The sequence below is a fragment of the Phymastichus coffea genome, unplaced genomic scaffold, assembly GCF_024137745.1.
Source record: "Phymastichus coffea isolate CEN01 unplaced genomic scaffold, Cenicafe_Pcof_1.1 PCOF00005, whole genome shotgun sequence".
Classification (NCBI taxonomy): Eukaryota; Metazoa; Arthropoda; class Insecta; order Hymenoptera; family Eulophidae; genus Phymastichus; species Phymastichus coffea.
Genome location: NW_026706816.1, coordinates 6,830,313 through 6,851,631, shown reverse-complemented (window position 1 = coordinate 6,851,631; position 21,319 = coordinate 6,830,313). Strand labels below are relative to the sequence as shown.

The 21,319-nt window shown below is 32.4% G+C and overlaps 1 protein-coding gene across 1 annotated transcript; it reads left to right on the top strand.

The window, feature by feature from the left end:
- The first annotated feature begins 9,235 nt into the window (after positions 1-9,235).
- On the top strand, positions 9,236-21,008 carry LOC131667672 (U3 small nucleolar RNA-associated protein 15 homolog). Its single transcript, XM_058941268.1, has 5 exons — positions 9,236-9,590; positions 9,682-10,264; positions 11,401-11,621; positions 20,175-20,607; positions 20,670-21,008. Exons 1-5 carry the CDS (start codon positions 9,501-9,503, stop codon positions 20,903-20,905), a joined length of 1,563 nt encoding a protein of 520 aa, XP_058797251.1. The 5' UTR covers positions 9,236-9,500; the 3' UTR covers positions 20,906-21,008.
- Positions 21,009-21,319: the final 311 nt, after the last annotated feature.

Sequence of the window (21,319 nt, the reverse complement as noted above, 5' to 3'; positions counted from 1 at the left end):
GGCAGTCTTCGCCTTCTTCGGAGCACTTTCGCCGGGTAAAGTCCATTGTTTCGACTGTTCCTTGGTCTCTGGTGTATACCAGTGGATCCATGTTTTGTCGACTGTCACGAAACGGCGCATAAACTTCTTCGGATTGCGCTTAAACAGCGTCAGACATTACTCTGAAGTTGTCTCACGGTTGCGCTTGTTGTCCGGAGTGAGCAAATGCGGCACCCATCGCACCGACAGCTTTCTCATGCCTAAAATTTCATGCAGGACATGACCCACGCGGTCTTTTGAGATGCCTACGATCTTAGCTATCTCGCGCACCTTTAATCGTCGATCTGCCAATACGAGATCGTGAATTTTTGTCACGTTATCCTCCGTGGTAGCCGTTTTCGGAGCACCTGAACGTGGTTCTTCAAAAATTGACGTGCGACCACGTTGAAACTCGTTAAACCAATTTTTGACGGTCGCCATCGAAGGAGAAGAGTCACCGTATACAGCTGTAACGGCGGCTCAAAAAAAAAATAAGACAAAAAAATACCGACAACACACTTAGCTTGTAAATTAAGATGAAAAACTGCGTACAGCTGAATAAAGACAATTTTTCCGGTGAACGGCAGTTTTCGGCTCGCGCATCTGGCAATTTTCGGATGCTGGAGACAATCAGAGTGATTTTACGATCGCGTCATCCGGAGTAGCCAGATTGCGAGCATCTTTAGAAAGTAGAGATTTGCAGCGCACATGTGCATCCTGCCGATAGTACTATTATTTTATCTTAAATAATTTATTCTCAATATTACTAATTTCTTTTAATTTAATGGAAGCGCATTTGCTTGCAAGTCTCTTAAAAAATTGCGAAATTTATCTATTGTAAGTAACATTCGAGTAATCAACAAGGACTATTTTAATTAATGGTTTTTGTTTGTTGTTCGGATATGTTTTAATTTTATATCTAAATATAAATATGGGAATAATTCATTATCTTTCTGTATTTATTAAGATTTTCTTTTTACGAATTTTGTATGTTTAATTGTTGAATACGCTCAACTTTACTTTAGAAAATTTAAGAATGGCTTGAGCGAAAGTTAATGACTATATTTATTATAATTAACTCTGATTTTTCAGCATCTCTTAAGACTTTCTAATTAATTAATAGTTAAAACTATTAATATCTTGGTCGTTTTCAGATAAATATAATTCTTAACTTTTGTTCTGTACTTTAGTTTTATTGTAGATTAAGAGATATTTTTGTAAAATTAGAGTACCACACACACAATTGAATTTAAATAAAATTAGTTTAAATAATTAAAGGTCGAAATAGTACATAGAGAGCTATCTATGTGAAAATGGCCCAAAGCACTTAAATGAGGCCACTTCCGCACACTCCGCCCCCGGCCTATTAGGGTTCAAATTTTGCTTACGCTTGAGACACTCCCCAAATTTTCCAACCAATTAAGTTGAGAAAATTTGAGTTCTTCCTGTCCAAAAATGACAAAGATTTTCGAGTGGGAGTCTCTTGCGAAAAGTATTAAAGAGAGCTTTTCAAGAAAATTAGGCAGTTATTTTTCTAATTCAGTTCGTGCAACTATTTCAAATTCGTTAGCTATTTTTCAAGTTCGTTCAGTTTAGTTAGTCCCAGTTATTCTTTCCAGTGTGTGTGTGGGAAACTAAGATAAAAGTGAGTAAGGAAAATCAAATAAAATTTCTTTTATTCTAACTTCTTTCTACATTCTTTACTCTCCTTATTCTTTCCTATTTTAGTTTCGCGTACGGTTTGTCTTTTTAGATAGTTACACTCGATTGCCAAGCGTGTGGTCGAGTGCATATTAGATAGCCCCCCCCCCCTTTACGTTATTTTATTGCCAAGAGTGTGGTAAAATAACGCGAAGCATTGCTATATTGCCTAGCGTGTGGTATAGTAAAGCTTCGATCCTCCGTCGCCGAAAAAAGAATTTCCCGCGATAGTGGTGACGCACGTCCCGGTTATTTTCCGTAAGGATAGACCAAAAAGTGCGCCTGAGAATTGTTTCGTCAACCGACGTTACACAGCATCCAAGCGCTTTTTGATTTCGCTGCGCGATTTCCCTTCCAAAAATAAGAATCGAATCACCGACCAATACTGCTCTTTTTCCATTTTTCAAAAATCAACGGACACACTTGCTTTCAAAAATAAACTACAACTCCGAACCGGCTGAAATCTTGACAGTAACCATCGAGAAGGTTGTACTGCGTGATAGAATATTTCTTTTGCGAGAGTGGCGCCATTGGGCGGTGAGGCTAAGTACTTATGGGACCACCCTCGTGTTTCATCGTATGAGTTTGATTTTCAAATTCAATATTAAAATCATTACTTCAATTTCAAACGAATTCTCACTGAATAAAACGATAAACCACGAGAGTACGAACTAAGTACACATAATAGGTGATAAATAACATTAATCCAATCAGTGGTAACGTCAAGAAATTAGTTAATATAATTTATTCTCTAAATAAAATGTATCCAATAAATTGAAAGTAAACTAATGTCGTAATGAACTATTTGCCATATAATTGTGAATAGAGTTGTTTAAATTTTTAACTTCATCTGGAAAAGCTGCCATGGCATGACTTGGCACTAAATGTTCAAGATGAGACGAACACTTTACAATTGTGCAATTTTTTAAAGCAGTTTTTATTGTAGCTTGCACGCCGCCTTCATCGCCCATCATTACACTGCATGTGTCAGAACAAAAACTTATTATATGGTCTTTTTGTTTATTATTAAATGTATTAATGACCTCATTAGCTAAGTATTCAGCAGTGGCTCGACAATTTTCGCTATCTTTGTAAACAGGAATCAAATCCCATAAAACATATTGTACTTTTTCTAATTCCGGATCAGCATATCGTACCACAATGTAGAGAGATGAGTGAGTCGAAATATCAATAGATTCATCGATAATAATTGAAAAATCTGTTTCCTCTAATATATTATGCAATCTCTATTTATATTCTGGAGCAATATCTTCTTTCAAAATTCCAGGTATTTTTACTCTATCTAAGGTTTTTTTTTTGGCAGAATCAGTACACATACAATTGTTTTTTGTAAACTTAGCCAATTTTTCTCCGAATCGAAGTGATAGATTACTTTCAGCAACTAAAGCTGCTATTTTGATTTCTAATGTTGCGACTTCTGAGCCAAATAATACCGTTTTTGGCAGTTTCTCCGTATTTACTAAATGTTTTAAAATGCGTATTTATAACTTGAGAAATATCCCTTAACGAACATTGGCAAGCTTTGCACCATACATTACGTTTTACTTGATTTTCGCAAGTTATGTACGAGTACATTTCTCTTTCTGTTTTGTCATTTTCTAAAAATTTATTTATATTTTTTTTTAATTCTTCTTGCATGTTTAGTATCGTAATTAGCTCGTCATCGTCAATTTTATAAGAATCTAAATTCATTTCGTTTATTTTATTACTAATACTTTCTGATTGAGCTATATCTTCAGTACTTGAATCCAAATCCATTGTAATAGAAGGTTGACATTCACAATAAGACAAAACATCCGCTACTTGAAGACTTGGTATGTTTTCTTTTACAGAGCATGAGCTTTTTCCGTCTTCTACTTCTAAGACTTGTTGAATAACTGGTAAAATGTCAATACTGAAGTCCCCATTCCGAAATTCTTCCTCACTCTTTTTCACTTTTTTTAGATGGGCATAAAATTGATCATATCTTGATAAATTAGATGATTTTTGCAACAAAATAACTGAACAGTATGTACATTCTCCGTAATGTAATACTTTTTGAGTATTCTCTTTTAATTTATTATTTTTTACAACTTTAAGGTGTGAGTACTTGTATTTGTACCATTTATAAAGCTCAGTCAGAGATGATTTTTTTTTAAATCTATCGCGATTGATTTATTCTTACAAATACGAGGTGTGTTCAAAAAGTAAGGTGACTTTTCAAATTTCACGGGCAACGTACTCTTCCCGAACATCTGTACCAAGTTTCAAGTGTATAGCATTTTTTGTTTGGTTGTGAGAGGCGTAAAGGTTATAAGTGTTTTGCGTGCTCGGCGATTTCTTGCTATCGAAAAATATGGATCAAAGGATTTGCATCAAATTTTGTGTAAAAAATAAAATAAAGTGCTCCGAAACACTTGAAATGTTGACGGTGGCATACGGTGAAACTGTTCTGAGTAAAAAAAATGTTTACAAGTGGTACAAACTCTTCCAAGATGGTCGGGAAGATGCCAATGACGAGCCTCGCTCTGGACACCCAAGCACGTCAACAACTGATGAAAACGTTCAAGCAGTGAAGAAAATTGTTCTGGAAAATCGTCGAACCACTATCAGAGAAGTTGCTGAGGATGTTGGTATATCGCTTGGCTCGTGCCATGAAATTTTTTCTAACGTTTTGGGCATGAGACGTGTGTCAGCGAAGTTTGTTCCGAAATTGCTAAATTTTGACCAAAAGAACCGTCGCATGAGCATCGCTCAAGAACTGTTGAATGACGTCAACGACGACCCAGATTTACTCAAAAGGGTCATAACTGGTGATGAATCATGGGTATATGGTTATGATATCGAAACCAAAGGTCCAATCGTCCCAATGGAAGAGCCCAGATGAGCCAAGACCAAAAAAAGCACGCCAAGTTCGATCAAATGTCAAAGTTATGCTCACTGTTTTCTTCGATTACCATGGCATGGTGCATCAGGAGTTCTTACCATACGGACGTACGGTCAATAAACAGTATTATCTTGAAGCTATGCGTCGTTTGCGAGAAGCAATACGAAGAAAACGCCCAGAATTGTGGAAAAACAATTCATGGCTTTTGCATCACGATAATGCCCCTGCTCACTCATCTTTGCTTGTGAGAGATTTTTGGCCAAAAACAACACCACAATCATGCCTCAGCCACCATATTCACCGGATTTGGCCCCATGTGACTTTTTCTTGTTCCCAAAACTAAAGAAACCTATGAAAGGACGGAGATTTGCAACGATTGAAGAGATAAAGACTGCATCGCTGGAAGAGCTCAAGGCTATACCGAAAATTGCTTATGAGAAGTGCTTTGAGGATTGGAAAAACCGTTGGCATAAGTGTATTGTATCTGAGGGGGATTACTTTGAAGGGGACAACATAAATATTGATAAATAAATAAATATTTTTTCTTAAAAATACAAAGTCACCTTACTTTTTGAACACACCTCGTATACTTAAATAGTACTAACTATGATTATATAAATATACATATTTTTGTCTTAAAACTACCTTCACCAAAAAACTCCAAATCAAAAAACCAAAAATAGTGTTTAACCTACAAATGTAAATAAACATAAAAAAAATCAATTCCATGTAATAATAATAAATTGCTAAGTTAACATATCACTATCCAGATAAAGATCTCTCTAAACAGCCGAAATGGCGTTTTAACAAAACATGGAATTATAATAGAAAACAACGATCGATAAAATGTATTTTCATGTTATTGATAATCTTGTTAAAATTTATATACCATAAAAATATTTTCTAATCCTAGATTGTGCATTTTTTTTTAAGAATTCCTTTGAAAGAACAATTTAAATAAAAAAAAAAGTAAAAAGAACCATAATTATTTGTTACGTTAATGCTGATAAATATTACTGCTCAAAAATTATATTTTCGCTGGTTGTTACTAAAAAAAAGTCAGCAATAACATATCCCATGTTTTTTTAAATCATTCCTAATTCTACTTACGATAGTTGTTAATTTTTGCTGTCATTGTGAGAAATCTCAATTGTTGGAACATTTTCGTACATTTAGATTACATTTTACGATTCTAGTAATTACCATTAAGAGAATAATAAATAATTAATTTACTTTATAAGGTGATTTAAAATAAATATTGATTTAGTATCATCGGACTTAAGAAAGATAGGCTATTGAAAAAAAATGTGTTTAACAATTGAGTAATTGAATAATTCATATTGTGATGTTCGTATCACTTATAAATAAAATAATTCGAACTCTCGTAATCTAGCTAATGAGTAAGAATTTGTTTCCAATGATTTTACTCTAATTGTCAATAAAATAGATAAGTAAATCAAATGCAATTAATAAGTAAATCGAATATACATAAATAAATACAATGTTTCGAGGAAAGTCAGACAATGCCCTAGTTTCTTATGGTGCGAATTGTCCCATAAGCAGAGCTAAAGTCTTTCTTTGATAGGATATAATTCGGCCCAAGTTTCTTATAGCGCGAGATGTTCTATAAGTCGAGCTCAAATTATAAGGAAAGGATAGTCTTACTCAGTTAATCACAATGAGAGAAAGAACTTAGGTATAATCCAAGTTTATTCAGACTCCTGCGCTCACCTTGCAAGGCTAGAAGTGAATGCTAGCCTGTGCAAAGGTGGGCCTATTTATACACAGATTTTCCCGCTTATTTTTGCAGGAGAGATTTCATCGAAAATTCGAGAGACATTCGCGAATTTTGAGAAATGAGTTTTCTTAATTTACAAGTAAATAACCATTAATATTAAGTTTTTAACACATGTAAACTTTACGGAATTTGTTATTTGTTGATTTTATACAATATACAATTATCGTCAATAGTGTCGTCAAAAGTTATTAACTAATAAAGTTAATTAACGTGATATTACAATATTTACAATAGAAAATTATTAAAATTTCATATAACTTTATAGTTGATTAATTTTGGAGGTATTCTCCAAAATTAATTATTTAAATTAATTAATAACATTTGAATTATGACTAATTTTTCATATTTGTCACGGTTTTTTCTAATCTTAATATGCAATTCTTAGATTAATTATCTAAGATTTCTAAATCATAAAGTTATCATTATCAAAGTATAAACTTAATATTTTCGTTCTATATATAGCTAATTGTTTAAATAAATTATTAATTGTTTATTTACTAATAACAGTTATTATTCAGCTGTTATTAATGAAACCAATTCTTACTCATGTTCTATGCTTATTCACTTTTCATATGAATTATTTACATTTTTCTAATATTTCGTAATAAATAAATCAACTTTGCATATTGATATTCATTATTATTTCATAATTGGATGTGATTTTTGTTATAATATTATGAATCTACATGCTAAAATCTATATAATCAATACTTTGTTATATTAAAATTATCTCTAATTAACATATTTTTCTTAATATCCTAAATCATTATATTTATGTCTATTACTTTGTGACGTCACGCTGTTTATTTTGATTCGACTCCTATTTGTATGCAATCGCGTAAACAGTGAGGTAGCGCCGCTTAATGTATTGTTTTGAATAAACAGATAGATACGTTAGACTTGTTGCAGTCATTCAGTGATTTAATAAATAGCTCATATATAGGACCGTTACAATATCAAAGAGAGTATACATCGGTCAACTATGAAAGTGTAAGCGTTGGGAACTTTTCAAGGTTACTAAACATTTTAATTCGATAATACCAAACTCTTCATATGTTTTTGAATCACCCTGTATAAAATTACGAATCGTTGCTATTACATTTGAAATGTATTTCTTTGAGAGTTGATTGCAATTATAAACTTTCCGATTCTTCAGTTTTTTCCATTATGGTAAGTTAAGTCCAAGTTTCGACTTTGAGAGTCCCTTTTTTGGCCCTCGTTCCCTGCTCACTCATATTTTTTGTAAAACAATTAGTTATCCAATCGGGGCAAAGAGCCATTAGGATGAGATAAAAAAATTATTTTTCTATAGATTTTAATCATGAATTATCAGAAAAAAATTCTTTAGTTACCTTCTACATCTATTCCGTCGGTATGTATAATTCCTATATTCATCCACATTACTATTAGTCATATGGCTTGTATGAAAAACTATTATATAAATTTGAAAATATAATTGACTCGTCCGTAACATTTACACGTCATTTGAGGAAAAAAATACTTTTCGATACTCCATGCGCAAAGTACGTCTTTCCTGCACGCTCGGCAGAAAACATGCGTTGAAAATCGCACTTTCCACACGTCGTATCAAAAAACTCGCTTCGCTCGGGCGTAAACGCCACACGAGACAAGAATCTACTTTCTCGCACTTGTATGGTACTATTGTGATGTACACTTGTAATGTACTATTCCAAGATTCACGATTAAAATTTCACAAGTTGACCTAAGAACAGGTATATATATCCAGACGTAGCTAACGTAAAAAAACTACATCCTAACCTGGCATGACAACAAGAGGCAATATACGAATAGGTAATAAAGTTTAGAACGATAATACTTTGTAAAAAGAAATCTTTGCAAGAACGTGGAAAATCATTTTGCTTTTGTGATTTTTATATAATATGTGATAATAAATGTTGATCATTAAGAATGTGAACAATCACAAAAGCAAAGTGATTTTTCACATTCTTAATGATCAACATTTATTCAATAACGAAAACTGATAGCGAATCGGCTTCTTATACTAAGCAACCAAACTAGTGATAAAAATATATGTATTCCATCGCCATTCATAACTAGTTTATTTATAAATTTGCTCATCCTATTGTTTTTGAGAAACCAAATAAGTACTTGGCTAAATGTTATCTGATTATTCAATATTCTATTAGACAAAATATATATTTTTTTTTATGAACTAAAAAGATTCTATATATATATATATGTGTCTATTAAAAAAAGCTGCGATTAGTATACTCAAAATAACATTAAAAAAATAATAAAGATATATTTCGATGGATTTAACCTTTATATTAAAATGGATAACAATTATGTTTTTTATTAAAAAATTAATATCAGGAAGAGGTTTTTGTACTTAAAATTATATGTTCATTTCCATAAATCAGGTGAACCATAAATTTATTCAAAACGTTGTTAAAACACCATTTCTTGCATTTAAAACAATTCCCTGCATGTAAATAAAAATCATAAAATTACATGTATACAAATTTTGATTATTCTTACCACTATCAGTTCAGTCTCGATTTTAAGATGAATAATAATAATATTCCACCTGGAAATAATTAATAAATGCCTCCTAAATGACTAATTTTTACTCGTAAGCTCAGCTCATATAATCTCAGAGAAAAATATTAGCTTGTGACTTCGCGCCAAATTGCACTCGAGATCGGGAAGCACGGAATGAGAAGAATAGAAAAATTTGCTCGGTAGAGCGTATGGAAGTTGTCTGCGTATCCAGCTTCAGAGAGCCTTTTTTTCCAAAGTAAACTATCGAAACTCCACATTAAATGTATGTATATAGTCATGGAGTCACCATGCCATGGCTTCAATCCAATTGCGTTAGTTTAGTTATTAAGATTGGTTCGGATTAATATCACTTTTTTTATTCTGTTTTCAATTTCTGACGCCCATTTTAATCATTAATCACGTAATAAAACAAATATTCTGAGAATATTTGATAGTTTTTAATTTTAGAAGTTACCTATTTTTAACTGAATATATTCCTATCATATGCCATATCTAATTATATTTATATGTGTTTTAATTAAGCACAAATTTTGATTCGAATAGTATTATAATATGGCTTCTTTTAAAAAAATAAATCATAAAACACTTATGAAATCGAGTGTAGATTTAATACCTGATAATTATTATTGGAAAAATTATGGTGTAAGTTTTCAGTATTAAATATATGAAAATAAATAAAATTTTATATATCAACTTCAATTCGGAAGTTAATTTGTAAATAAACTTTTTGTAGGTTTCAGTGTTACTTAAAGAATTTGGACCAATTGATTTTATTGACTTTTCACCAAAAGATCCACATTGTTTTGCTGTTACTTGTTCTTGTCGAGTACAAATATATAATCCAATAACTAAAATACTTTCCAAGAACCTTAATAAATTTAAAAAAGCAGCTTATGGAGGATCTTATCGTAAAGATGGTGAATTGATTTGTGTTGGTGGAGATGAGTCAGTTATCAAAGTATTTAATGTTCATACCAGAAATCCTTTAAGAATATTTGCTGGACATACTAAACCTATTCATAGGACTTTTTTTACTGTAGATGGAAATAGAATCACATCATTTTCAGATGATAAATCTACAGCAGTGTATGATATTATGAGTGAAAAGGAACTTATTTCTTTTAAAGAACATCGTGATTATGTTAGAGCTGGTTGTGTCAGCCCGGTTAGTCCCGATATTTATTTATCTGGAGGTTATGACAATATGGTGAATATGTATGATATAAGATTACAGAAAAAAATATTTTCATTTAATCATGACTTTCCAGTTGAAAGTCTTTTATTTTTACCTAGTGGAGGAATATTTTTGTCAGCTGGTAATTATAATTTTTCAATCAAATAATTTATAGTTTTTTCAACTCATTTAATTTTATCAAATGTTATTAACAATAAACAAATAACTTTACTGTTATTGGGTTAAATATTACAATGAAAAATGTAATGTGTATCAAGAAATTCTCAAAGTTCTTAAAGTTTATATCAAATTTTAATATTGGAAAAATACCATTTTTTAATCAGTGTCTTGTGGGCCAACAGACCAATTTGTAAGCCAATGTATGCATGATATATCGTTCTTGTGGTATTTTTTATGTACACTTCTGGGCAATAATGCATATGCTCACTTATTGGATTATTACTTTGCGTATGCTCCCTAGTATATGCTTCCATAGATATGCTGTTTTACATATGCCCTGTCAGTCCAAGAAATAAACCCCCACATCAAAAATTGTTCAATATTATTAATAAATATTGAAGTTATAGATTAGGTAGTAAATATAAAATTTGAGTACGCATATCCAGTTGCATATACTTTTTGTAAATATTTAAAACAAATTATAGCTACAATATGCTAATAAAATAAGTCCACATGAATATCCATTAAGCATCTCAAAAAAATTATTTTTTCAATAATTTACTTGCAATGTAATATGGGTTTCGAACATCAGTAGACCTATTAATTTTAGAAGTTGTACAGATGAAATCTTATAAAATATAGTTCATCATTGCTCTTTAACAAACACTAGCATACATTACTTGGTTTTCACCAAATGACTTAGCAATTTTGAGTATTAACTCATAATTCTTCTTATATATATAAATATTTGTATGTTAATATAAACAATATAATTATCATTAACAACCTAATTATTTCTACAAGGACTGATGTTTAAAATTCTTGATGTTTATTTTTTGATTATAATAATCATCAGCTCAAGCAAAATATCACTATTTAATATGATACTATCTAGCATAAAAAATTGCACACAATTGTTACTGATTTAAATTCATGATCTACAGTATGTGTTTGATTAACAATAACTTAAGAAAGCATTATGAATTTGTGATAGCCTTATATTACTCCATTGATTTGACATACACAAAATTTGGGTCTAGTCTTTATATCTCTATTTTGATTGAGAATTACTTTAATTTACTTGTTTAATATTTTTAGGGGGTACTGAAATAAGAGTATGGGATTGCCTTTCGACTGGAAAACTTTTAGCCAAGATTTCGCAACATCACAAGACAATAACAAGTTTGCAATTAGCATCTGGCGGGCAGAGAATACTGTCGGGGTCATTAGATAAACACATCAAAATTTATGATTCTGGAACATTTAAGCTAATCCATACATTGGAATATCCTAATCCAGTACTAAGCATTGGTGTTAGTGTAAGTAGAATATTTCTTTCTTTTTTTGTTTTTCAATATTTGATCACTACTCAACAAATTAATTGTATTTAAATCTCAACCAAGATAGTTTATAGAAAGTGGAAAGATATTTTCTTTTCGTCATTCAATAAATTCGTTCTATCAATGATTTATTTATTTATTAATTTATTTTTTAAGAATGAATTAATGCACAATAGTGGCTAGTCTTCTCGATTTTTGATTTAAATGTATTTAACACTAACAAATTTGTAGTGTTTTGGGATTTAGTAATCATTTTATAAAGGAGGAAGATTCTAGTGAAATTTTAACCTGATTTTACAGTACAGTCATTTTAGTATAAAAAACAATTAATTTTATATTCTTTCCAAATAGCAAATTATTTGCTTTCATCGTAAACGTGTCGGAACACTCATTATTTAAAATATTAAGATAGAAAATAACATCTTACATTATTTGCAAAATTTAAAAAAAATATATATATTGAGTTTATTCAACTTAATGTTACAATGTTTATTTATACATTTACAATATACATTTCAATTTTGTTGAGTGACGTGTCTTGTTTCTTGTTAGTGTTTTGTGTTGTATTTGTGTGTGATCGTGCTTTGATGATTTAGTGTTTTTTCTTTTTCTTTGCGCTTCCTTTTCCTCTTCTTTCCTCTGTCCGTATTAGGGCTTTTACACCTTTACTGCGGTATCCTCCGCTCCCTCTGCTTTCACTCATGCTTAGTACGGTTCTCTCTTACCGTTTTCTTTCTTCTCTCTTTTCACTTTTCTTTTTCTTTCTCTTTTTCTTCTTCTTTTCTTCTTCTTTTCCACTTTAGATCCCTCATCCATGCTATTTTTTCTTTGCTCCCAACCATTATTTCTTCCCACTTTTCTCCTTCTTTTCTTGTCATTTCGCATTTTTCTACTATGTGTTTCCAGTCTTCCTCTTCTTTTTGGCATAATTTACATTTCCTATTTTCCTCTTTTTCCCAGTATCTACACCCTCTTGTCTCGTTCCCTAACCTAAACCTCTCTCTTATCTGTAGCCCTCTTATTTTCCCTTCATTTTGTATTTCTATTAGTCTACTCTTCTTCATTTCCTCCCTTATCCCCTTCCACTCTCTTATATATCTTGATTCTTCCATCTTGTCTTCCATTTCTTTTTCTTCTTTTTTCTTCAATTCTTCTCTTACTTCTTCCCAGAACTCTTCTCTTTCATCGTCTCCTTCTTCTCTCTCTCTGTATTTTTTACTTTCCCCTAGTCTTTCTTCTCTCTCTCCTTTTTTTTCATTTCTTTCTTCTCTTTTCTTTTCGTTTCTCTTCATTTCTCTCCATGCTTCTTTCTTTATTGTTCCATCCCTCTCTTCTTTTATTTTATTTTCATATCTCATCGCTCTCTCTATTGCTTTTTCTTTTATTTCTTTTCTTCCTGTTTCCCATTTTATCAGATAACTCGGTGTGTTTCTGTCCAAACCCAGTACCCATTTTATATATTTCATTTGTAGTCTTTCTATTTCCTCGTATCTTTTCCATCCCCATATTTCTGCTCCATACATTATCACGCTTTTCATTAACGCATCAAATAACATCATCCTTAGCTTCCAATTTTCTTTAAATAATCTTTCTCCCAACCCCCATACTTTTCCTAGTCCCATATTTATTTTACCTTCTGTTTTCTTTATATGTCCCTTATTCCCATTATTTTTGTTTATTATGTATCCCAGATAGTTATATTCTTTTACCATTTCAATTTTCTTTCCTATCCACTCAAAACTTTCTTCCTTTCCTCTTCCTCCTCCTTTCTTACATTTCATCATTTTTGACTTTTCTACGTTTAATTCCAACCCTCTTTCCTCTAAGAATCTCCTTAGTTTTTTCAGCATCTCTTTCATCCTATTTTCATTATTTGCCATCATTACTATATCATCCGCGTATCCTATCGTCCAAATTTTCTTTCTTCCTATTACCACTCCTCCTTCCTGAATTTTACTCATTTTATCTTCTAACTCCGCAAAGGCAAGATTAAATAGCGTGGTGCTCAGCGGGCACCCTTGCCTTACTCCCTTTTCTGTGTCGAATTCACCTATTATCTCTCCTCTAATTTTTATTCTGCATCCTGTTTCCTTGTATATTTCTTCTATGCTTCTTCTGATTCTTTTATCTATTTCTTTTTCCTTCATTATTTCCCATATCTTCTTTCTTCTTATCTTGTCAAACGCTGCTTTCATGTCAGCGAAGAAGACAAACAATTTCCCACCTTTTTCCCTGATTTCTTTTCCTATTGCCGTTTTTAGCACGTATATTGCGTCTGTTGTTCCTCTTTTTAGTCTGAAACCCATTTGCGTATCGCTTAGTATTCCTTTTTCTTCTATCTCTTTATCTAGTCTTTTCCTTACTATTTCTGCATATATCTTATATCCTGTGTCCATCAGCGTTATACCCCTATAATTGCTTACTTCTTCTTTTTTTCCTTTCTTGTATATTGGTATTATTATTCCCTTTCTCCATTCCTTCGGGTATCCTTCTCCATTCCATACTCTATTTAGACATTTTGTCAGGTCATTTATTAGGCTTTCAGTCCCAGCCATCCACGCTTCATTTGCAATCCCATCTTCTCCTGTTGCTTTTTTCTTTTTCATTCTCTTTATCACCTCTACTACCTCTTTTACTTCTATTTCCCCTCTTTCTTCTTTTTCCCCCCTTTCCCATTCTTCTCTTTCTTCTTTTTTATTGTCATCCTTTTCTTTTTCTCCCAGCTGCTTCTTGAAGTGTTTTAGCCATTCCTCATTGCTTATTTTTTCATCTATTTTTGCTCTTTTTTTCTTTCCTCCGCTCACTTTTTCCCAAAATTTCCTTCTCGTTCTATCTTTGCTTATTTCCTCCGCCACTTTCCTTCCTTCCTCTTCTTTTGCCTTTCTTATTTCCTCTCTGTATTCCCTCTTTGCTTCCAGGTAACCACTTCTATCCCCAATTCCTCTTCTTAGTTCTTTCAGAGCATTCATTACCTTGTCTCTTTTTACCTTACATTTTTCTCTCCACCAGCTTTTTCTTGTTCCTTTTTTACTCCTTATTTTCTTTTTTGTTATAGCGTTCTGCACTCTAATTTTTATCTCTTCCCATTTTTCCGTTCCTTCTACTGCTCCTATCCATCTGTGATACTCTTTTATTCCTTCTTCGCTCCAGTCTTCTCTTAACCTTTCTTCTTCTCTGTTTTCTTCTTCTTCAACCCTGTTTTCTAGCTCCACTTCTACTGGTAGGTGATCCGAATTGATTCTCTCTCCCATTTGCATTTTCTTCACTCTCTCTTCCCCTCCTATATTTCCTATTACGTAGTCAATCGTCGACATCCCTCTCGCTCCTATATATGTAATTTCTCCCTCTTCATCTCCCTCTTTTTTTCCATTCATAATCACTAATCCCGTCTCTCCTAGCCATTTAACCATCTCTTCCCCTTCTGCGTTTATCATACCATCCTTTGTTTTTATTTCTTCTGTCTGTCCTTCGCTATCCCATTCTCTTCCTTCGCCTCCTGTTCTAGCGTTAAAATCTCCTCCTATTATTAATATTTTACCTCTATTTTCCTCTATTTCTTCGGTTAGGTACTCATAATTTTCTTTTTTCTTGTGCTGCATGTAGACTGATGCCACCGTGCATTTCTCTCTCTCTATCTCTATTTCCCCTACTATGACTTCTTCTGTCCTTTCTTTCTTCCATTTTACCTTTATTCTCCCTTGTCTTTCTCTTACTGCTATCAGTCCACCCCCTATCTCCCTACCCCTTTTTCCTTCCCTTCTCGAGTCCCTCCATTCATTGATATACCCATTCAGATTTCTTTCTATTCCTATTTCTGCTTCTTCTCTTTTCACCCATGTCTCCGTAAGTCCTACTATATCAAAATTTCTAATATATTTCCAGTCCTCTTCTTCCAAGCTCTTTATTCCCGCCACATTCCAAAATAACATTTTTACTGTTTTCCTTCCCTTCACCTCTTCTCTCCTCTCTCCTCTCCCCCCTTTAATTCCGAAACCCCTCCCTTCCTTTCTTTGTCATTCTCTCCTCTCTCTCGTTCCACCTCCACTCTTCCTCCCCTGCTCTTAGCCCATTGTGCCATATTTTAACTTCCTTACCCTTATTTTTCAATTCCCTTGCTTTTCTTCTTACCTCCTCTCTTATTTTCCTTTGTTTCCATGTCCAGTCGTGATCTATATAAATTTTTTTCTCCCCTAATTTACTTTTTTTCTTCATTATTCCCTCCTTTTGCTCTCATGAGGCACACTTTATTTGCCACATCCTCTTCCTTCTATACTCCATCCCTTCCTGTCTCTGATTTGTTTCTGATCCTCCTATGCTCCTTAGGCTTATTATTTCCCCCTTTATTCCCATTCTGTCCTTTAACCATTCCTCTGCGTCTCCTTTTTTTTCCCATTTTAATTCTCTCTCCAGATCTGTAACAATTATATTATTTACCCTATTTTCTCTATCCATCCTCTCCTTCATGTAATCTATTTCTTCCCTATTATCTACTCCTTTTACTTCTACTCTTGTCTCTCTTCCTTCTATGTATTTTTTCATCTTATTCATCTCTTCTTCCCATCCTTTCATTCTTTCTTCCCACTTCTCTTGTCTTCTATTTTCTTCTCTTTTCTCTTTTTTCCTTTCCTCTCTATCTTTCTCTAATTCTTCTCTAAGTTTTTCCAAACCTCTCTCCCATTTTGCCTCTCTTTTTTTCTCCGCCTCTTCCATTCGTCTCATCATTTCCTCTCTCTCCCTCTTCCCCTCTCTTCTCAACTCTCTCATTTCTGCTAGTACTCTTTCAAATACATTGTCTTCTCCTTTACTCTCCCCCACCCCTATCAATGTTCTGTCCATTTCATTCCCTTCGTCCCCCTCTGTTTCACTCCCCTCGCTTTCACTTTTGTACCTTTTCGCCTGTCTCACTTCTTCCTTGTTTCCCCCTCTCATGCCCTCTTCGCTCTCTCTACCTCTCACCCCCTTTGCCTTCCTCTTATCCCCTTTACCGTCTCTCTCTCTCGCTGTTCCTGGTGTTGTAAATATCTCGTTCCTGTTTCCTATTCCTATTCCCCTTGCTCCCGCCTTAACTTTCTCTCTTGTTCCCTCTAACTTCGCCTTTATGCCCCTCTCCTACGCTCCTCTTTTCCCGCCTTCTGACTTATCCACCCTAACCTATCCTTTCTCTCTTTATTTCTTTTTCACCTTTCTTCCTTCACCCTTTATCTCGTTCACTTTTTCTCTTCTCCGAACGTCCTTCCACTCCTCCTGCACCTTTTCTCCACTTTTCTCTTCACTTCCTGCTCTCCTTCTCTCCAGAATCGGCCTATATTCAGCACTCACACAAGACACGTCTACTCTTGTCCAAGTCACAATATAACCTCCGTTAAAAAATATAAACGATAATATATTTCACATTTTTTAATGAATTTTATTAGCGTTAACGCTCGGCTTGGCGGGATGCTCTCCCCCAACTACGTCCTGCCACTACCGCACTATATTTTCGTAGCGCGCGATTAGAATACCTGTCTTTTTCATGCGTATATAATGAAACCGTTTCTATACAAAAAGAAAATTTAATTACAGTTTTGATTGAACAATGTAATGAGTCAATCACAATCTCAAAATTTGCAAGAGCAATTCGTTAATACCCTTCGAACTTTGATTTCCATTATCTTGGCATTAAAAGATCGTATTTCTAAATTTTAAAAAAATTTTTTTGTGTACGTTGTATTAAAATATAACTCTTCATTAGTGAATTGCATAAAATCGCAATAATTACTAATATAATACTAATAGTAGTACAAAAATACAAGGTATCCCATTTTAAATGACGAACCTGAATATCTCGAAAAGTTGATGTACGAAAAAATTGTTCAGACGAAAATTGTTCAGCACAGTGGGGGTCATTTACATGTCATTTCAGTGTTGACCTTAAATTTTAATTTCAAGATCATTTGAAGATCAAAGTGATTTTTTTAAAATAGAAATCCCTATATTTAACACCGGATTAAAAACAAAAAGGAAAATTTTATGATCGAAATGATATTAAAAAGATCCGATATTAAGGTCAAAGTTAAGTCAAAATCTGAAAAAAACATTAAAAATTGTTTTTTATGATTTTGGTATGAAAAATGACAGTTTTTCATACCAAAATGGTCCCAAAACCAAAATTAATAATCAAATGCAACCATTATTGCTTTAATACGTAACGTGCTGTCTTGATTCCCTTATAGTTTTCTTAAATGATAAAATTTGTAATAATGGAAAGAAGGGAAATAGTGAGAGCTGGAAATTTACTTAATTTTAATTATATTCAGCAACGTTTCGTTAGCACATTTACTGACCTCTTCAGGCTTTATTAATAGAGAAACAACAAATTATTATCAATAAAGTTGCAAATGTACTTTTAATGGCATATAATTATATGTACATGAATGTACCAGATTTCTCTCGTAGTCAAATTATAAGCTAAAACGAACAGCTCGTAGCCAGTCACGTTACAATACAGTAGGAATCAAGTATTTCAACACACACACACACATATATATATATATATATATATATTCTTCATCTATCATCCCTTCCTCATCGATCTTAATAAAGGCTTATAAATATGACTAAGATATTGTATATCCTCTTTTCTATTTAATAGTACATTACGATACAAGTGTCTGAAACGATGGATTCTGAAACGCTGCGCGCGCTCATGCTTCACGCCGTGCCTGATTCATCGTTTCCGACACGCGTATCGTATACTATTTTGTAGCACGAGTGTCTTAAATGCGCCAGATGAGTCTGTACCAAAATGAGTTTTATAAAAAATGATATTTTTTTAAATAAAATCTGAAATTTAATAAGTAGGAATTAAAGAACATTGTCAACTTCCAGTGCGTTCTAATAGTCATTTTTTCGTCGTTCTGACAGTCATTTTTTCGTATCGTGCGGCCGATCAGTCTTTGTGAATAAAAATACAAGGTGCAGCAAACAATAAAATAATAATAATAATGGAATAAAATAATAATAAAATAATAATGAAAAACTGCACTATTACTTATGAAAAGTGATGAAAGAACTTAAATTATTAACTCTATGTTTCAATTAGACATAGTTTCATCAAATAAGTGATTTTTCCATTTTGGGCCTCATCGGTCAATTTTCAGATAATATGCTCTATCTTCAGATGTAATCAACGAATAGAGCTGAAATTTGATTTCATATTTCAAACCATTGAAAGAAGGTAAAAAAACTTTCAAAAAGTAGAATTTTTATAAAATTTTTTATGTCGCTGAGAAAAAAGTTGATTTCAAAATAACGTTAACTAACTAGTTTTTATACTGGTTAAGGTAAGGCCTTTCAAATAAAAGTATTGTATCACATAACAATGATCAATTTTCTTCATTTTCATAAATTTTCTAAAAACATTCACTATTGATAGCTGCCAAACAAATGCTAAAAAACGTGGCGTCTTCATACTTGAAACATATGCTTTAAAGATTGTGTACTTTCTAGTACAGTGATATTTTTCGAGTAATTGCCCCGTCAAGATGATCACTTGTGGGACCACCCTCATAATGTTAGACTAAGTTTTTTGGGATAAACTAAAAGATTTTTCAACTCTATTGGCTTAAGCAGGCTTTTTGGCGATCGAGTTGCGGATAATGCTAAGGTCCTTACACTCGCGTACCGGAGAATAGAGTACTAGTGTATAATCACACAAACGGTTTAGAGTTACAAGCGGGTACTACCGAGTGCTAGTAAGGATTATGTCCATTGATATGATCGTATTTTAGAACATACTACATATTTAAAAGTTTAGTTTGGTGCTTAACGGTGGTTATAGAAACTCCTGTATCTAATGTACCAATGTCATCTATAAGCGCAAGTGGTATTATAATCGAATAATACTCATCCAACCATGTAATTTTCAACCAATGATTCGTATGTAGATTATTATTATATACTCACTGCTAAGTTTGTCTATATTCCTACAAATATACCAGAGAATTTTAATTTGCAGATGCTACCCATACAAACTTTCCAAGTTATTATTACTTATTCGTTATTTATTATCATGGTCATATATCCCATGATACGCTGTGTTATGTTTTACAATAACTTGCATGTGCGAATCGTTATTTCCTTAATATTTTTACTTCATTCATTTCTAAAAACCGGTAAATTATGATATTGTGTTGAAATAGATAAGTAGTTTGGTTAAAGCCAGATCCAAGAAAGTACTGATATTTCTTTATAAATTAGTAACGATTCATTGAGAAAACATGCACTGTTATATTTCAAATAAATCAATAATATTTTATGTACATCCATAGATTGCCCCAGCGTTATATAGTTAATCACAAAATGACTTCTTATACTCTTAAATAATTACTACTTGTCCGCATTCAGTCCTAATTATTATAATTTTAAAAAAGTCTGTCGTAAGCATATATATACTTGATTGAGAAATTTATTATATTTAGAAAATATACAAAATTAAAAATAATTATAAACTTTATACATTTTTTAGACCTCAAAATACAATAATACTTTCAGGCTAATGATCAATTTATAGCAGCTGGCATGGTCGATGGAATGATAACAGTCAGACAGAAAGAAGATGCAGATAGGAAATGGTTGCATGCTAATAAAATATCATACCGTTACGAGGGAAGCAATGTATATTATTCTAACGTTGATAGTTATGTACAAGGAAGAACAAAAAAACTGTCATCCAAACATGATGTCTGTTTGAAAAAATTTCAATACTCTAAAGCTCTCGAACATGTGATGATCAATTACGTAACAAATAAATGTCCACATATAACAGTAAGTCTGCTTCAAGAACTGATTCGTCGAAAATGTCTTTCGCAAGCTTTAAATGGTCGAGACGGAAAATATTTAATCAACATGTTTAAATTTATAATACGTCATGTTGGAAACATAAGATATTGTCGAGTAATATTACACGTAGCTGATATTCTATTAGGTAAGCTTTGAAACTACAGCCTTTATTCTGGCAAAATTATAATAAGTATTTGTTATTTTCAGATCTTTGCGAAAATAAAGTAGAAGACGTTAGTTTTGCTCTTAAGAATATATGGAAATTATTATTGAAAAGATTAAAGGAAGAATTACATATGATTGCGTCATTATTGACTTTACAAGGAGCTATAGATATGATTCTCTCAGCCACCGAAATAGTAGATTCAACCATCATTAATTATCAACAAAATTTTACACCATCTAATTTAGCATTAGAAAATGTTATCTTAAACGTGTTTTAGATGTAAGGAATGTCCGATTGGCAGAAAATTAGATGATTAAGAAATATATACATTTGTTCTTTTTTCTCATCATTTTTTTGCTAATAAAACTTTCTAGCAGTGTTGCGACTATTCAATTTCATTGACTAATGCCTTTAACATTACTTGCTACTTAAAAATATCAAGTAAGAAAAGCGTCTCCACGTTCTCTAATAGTAACAAGTAGCGAAAAATTTGTTTAAATGGTCGGCTTAAATAAATTATGATAAATAACTTACCGTTCAATATCGACACAATGAAAGCAAAGGAAAAAAAAGAAAATATATTTATACGTTTGAAATATGCATATTTTATTTATACGTTCGGACTCTTGTTAAAAATATTTGAGATGCCCTTGGCGCTTTTTTAAGCCATCAGAAAAATATGATTTTAGAA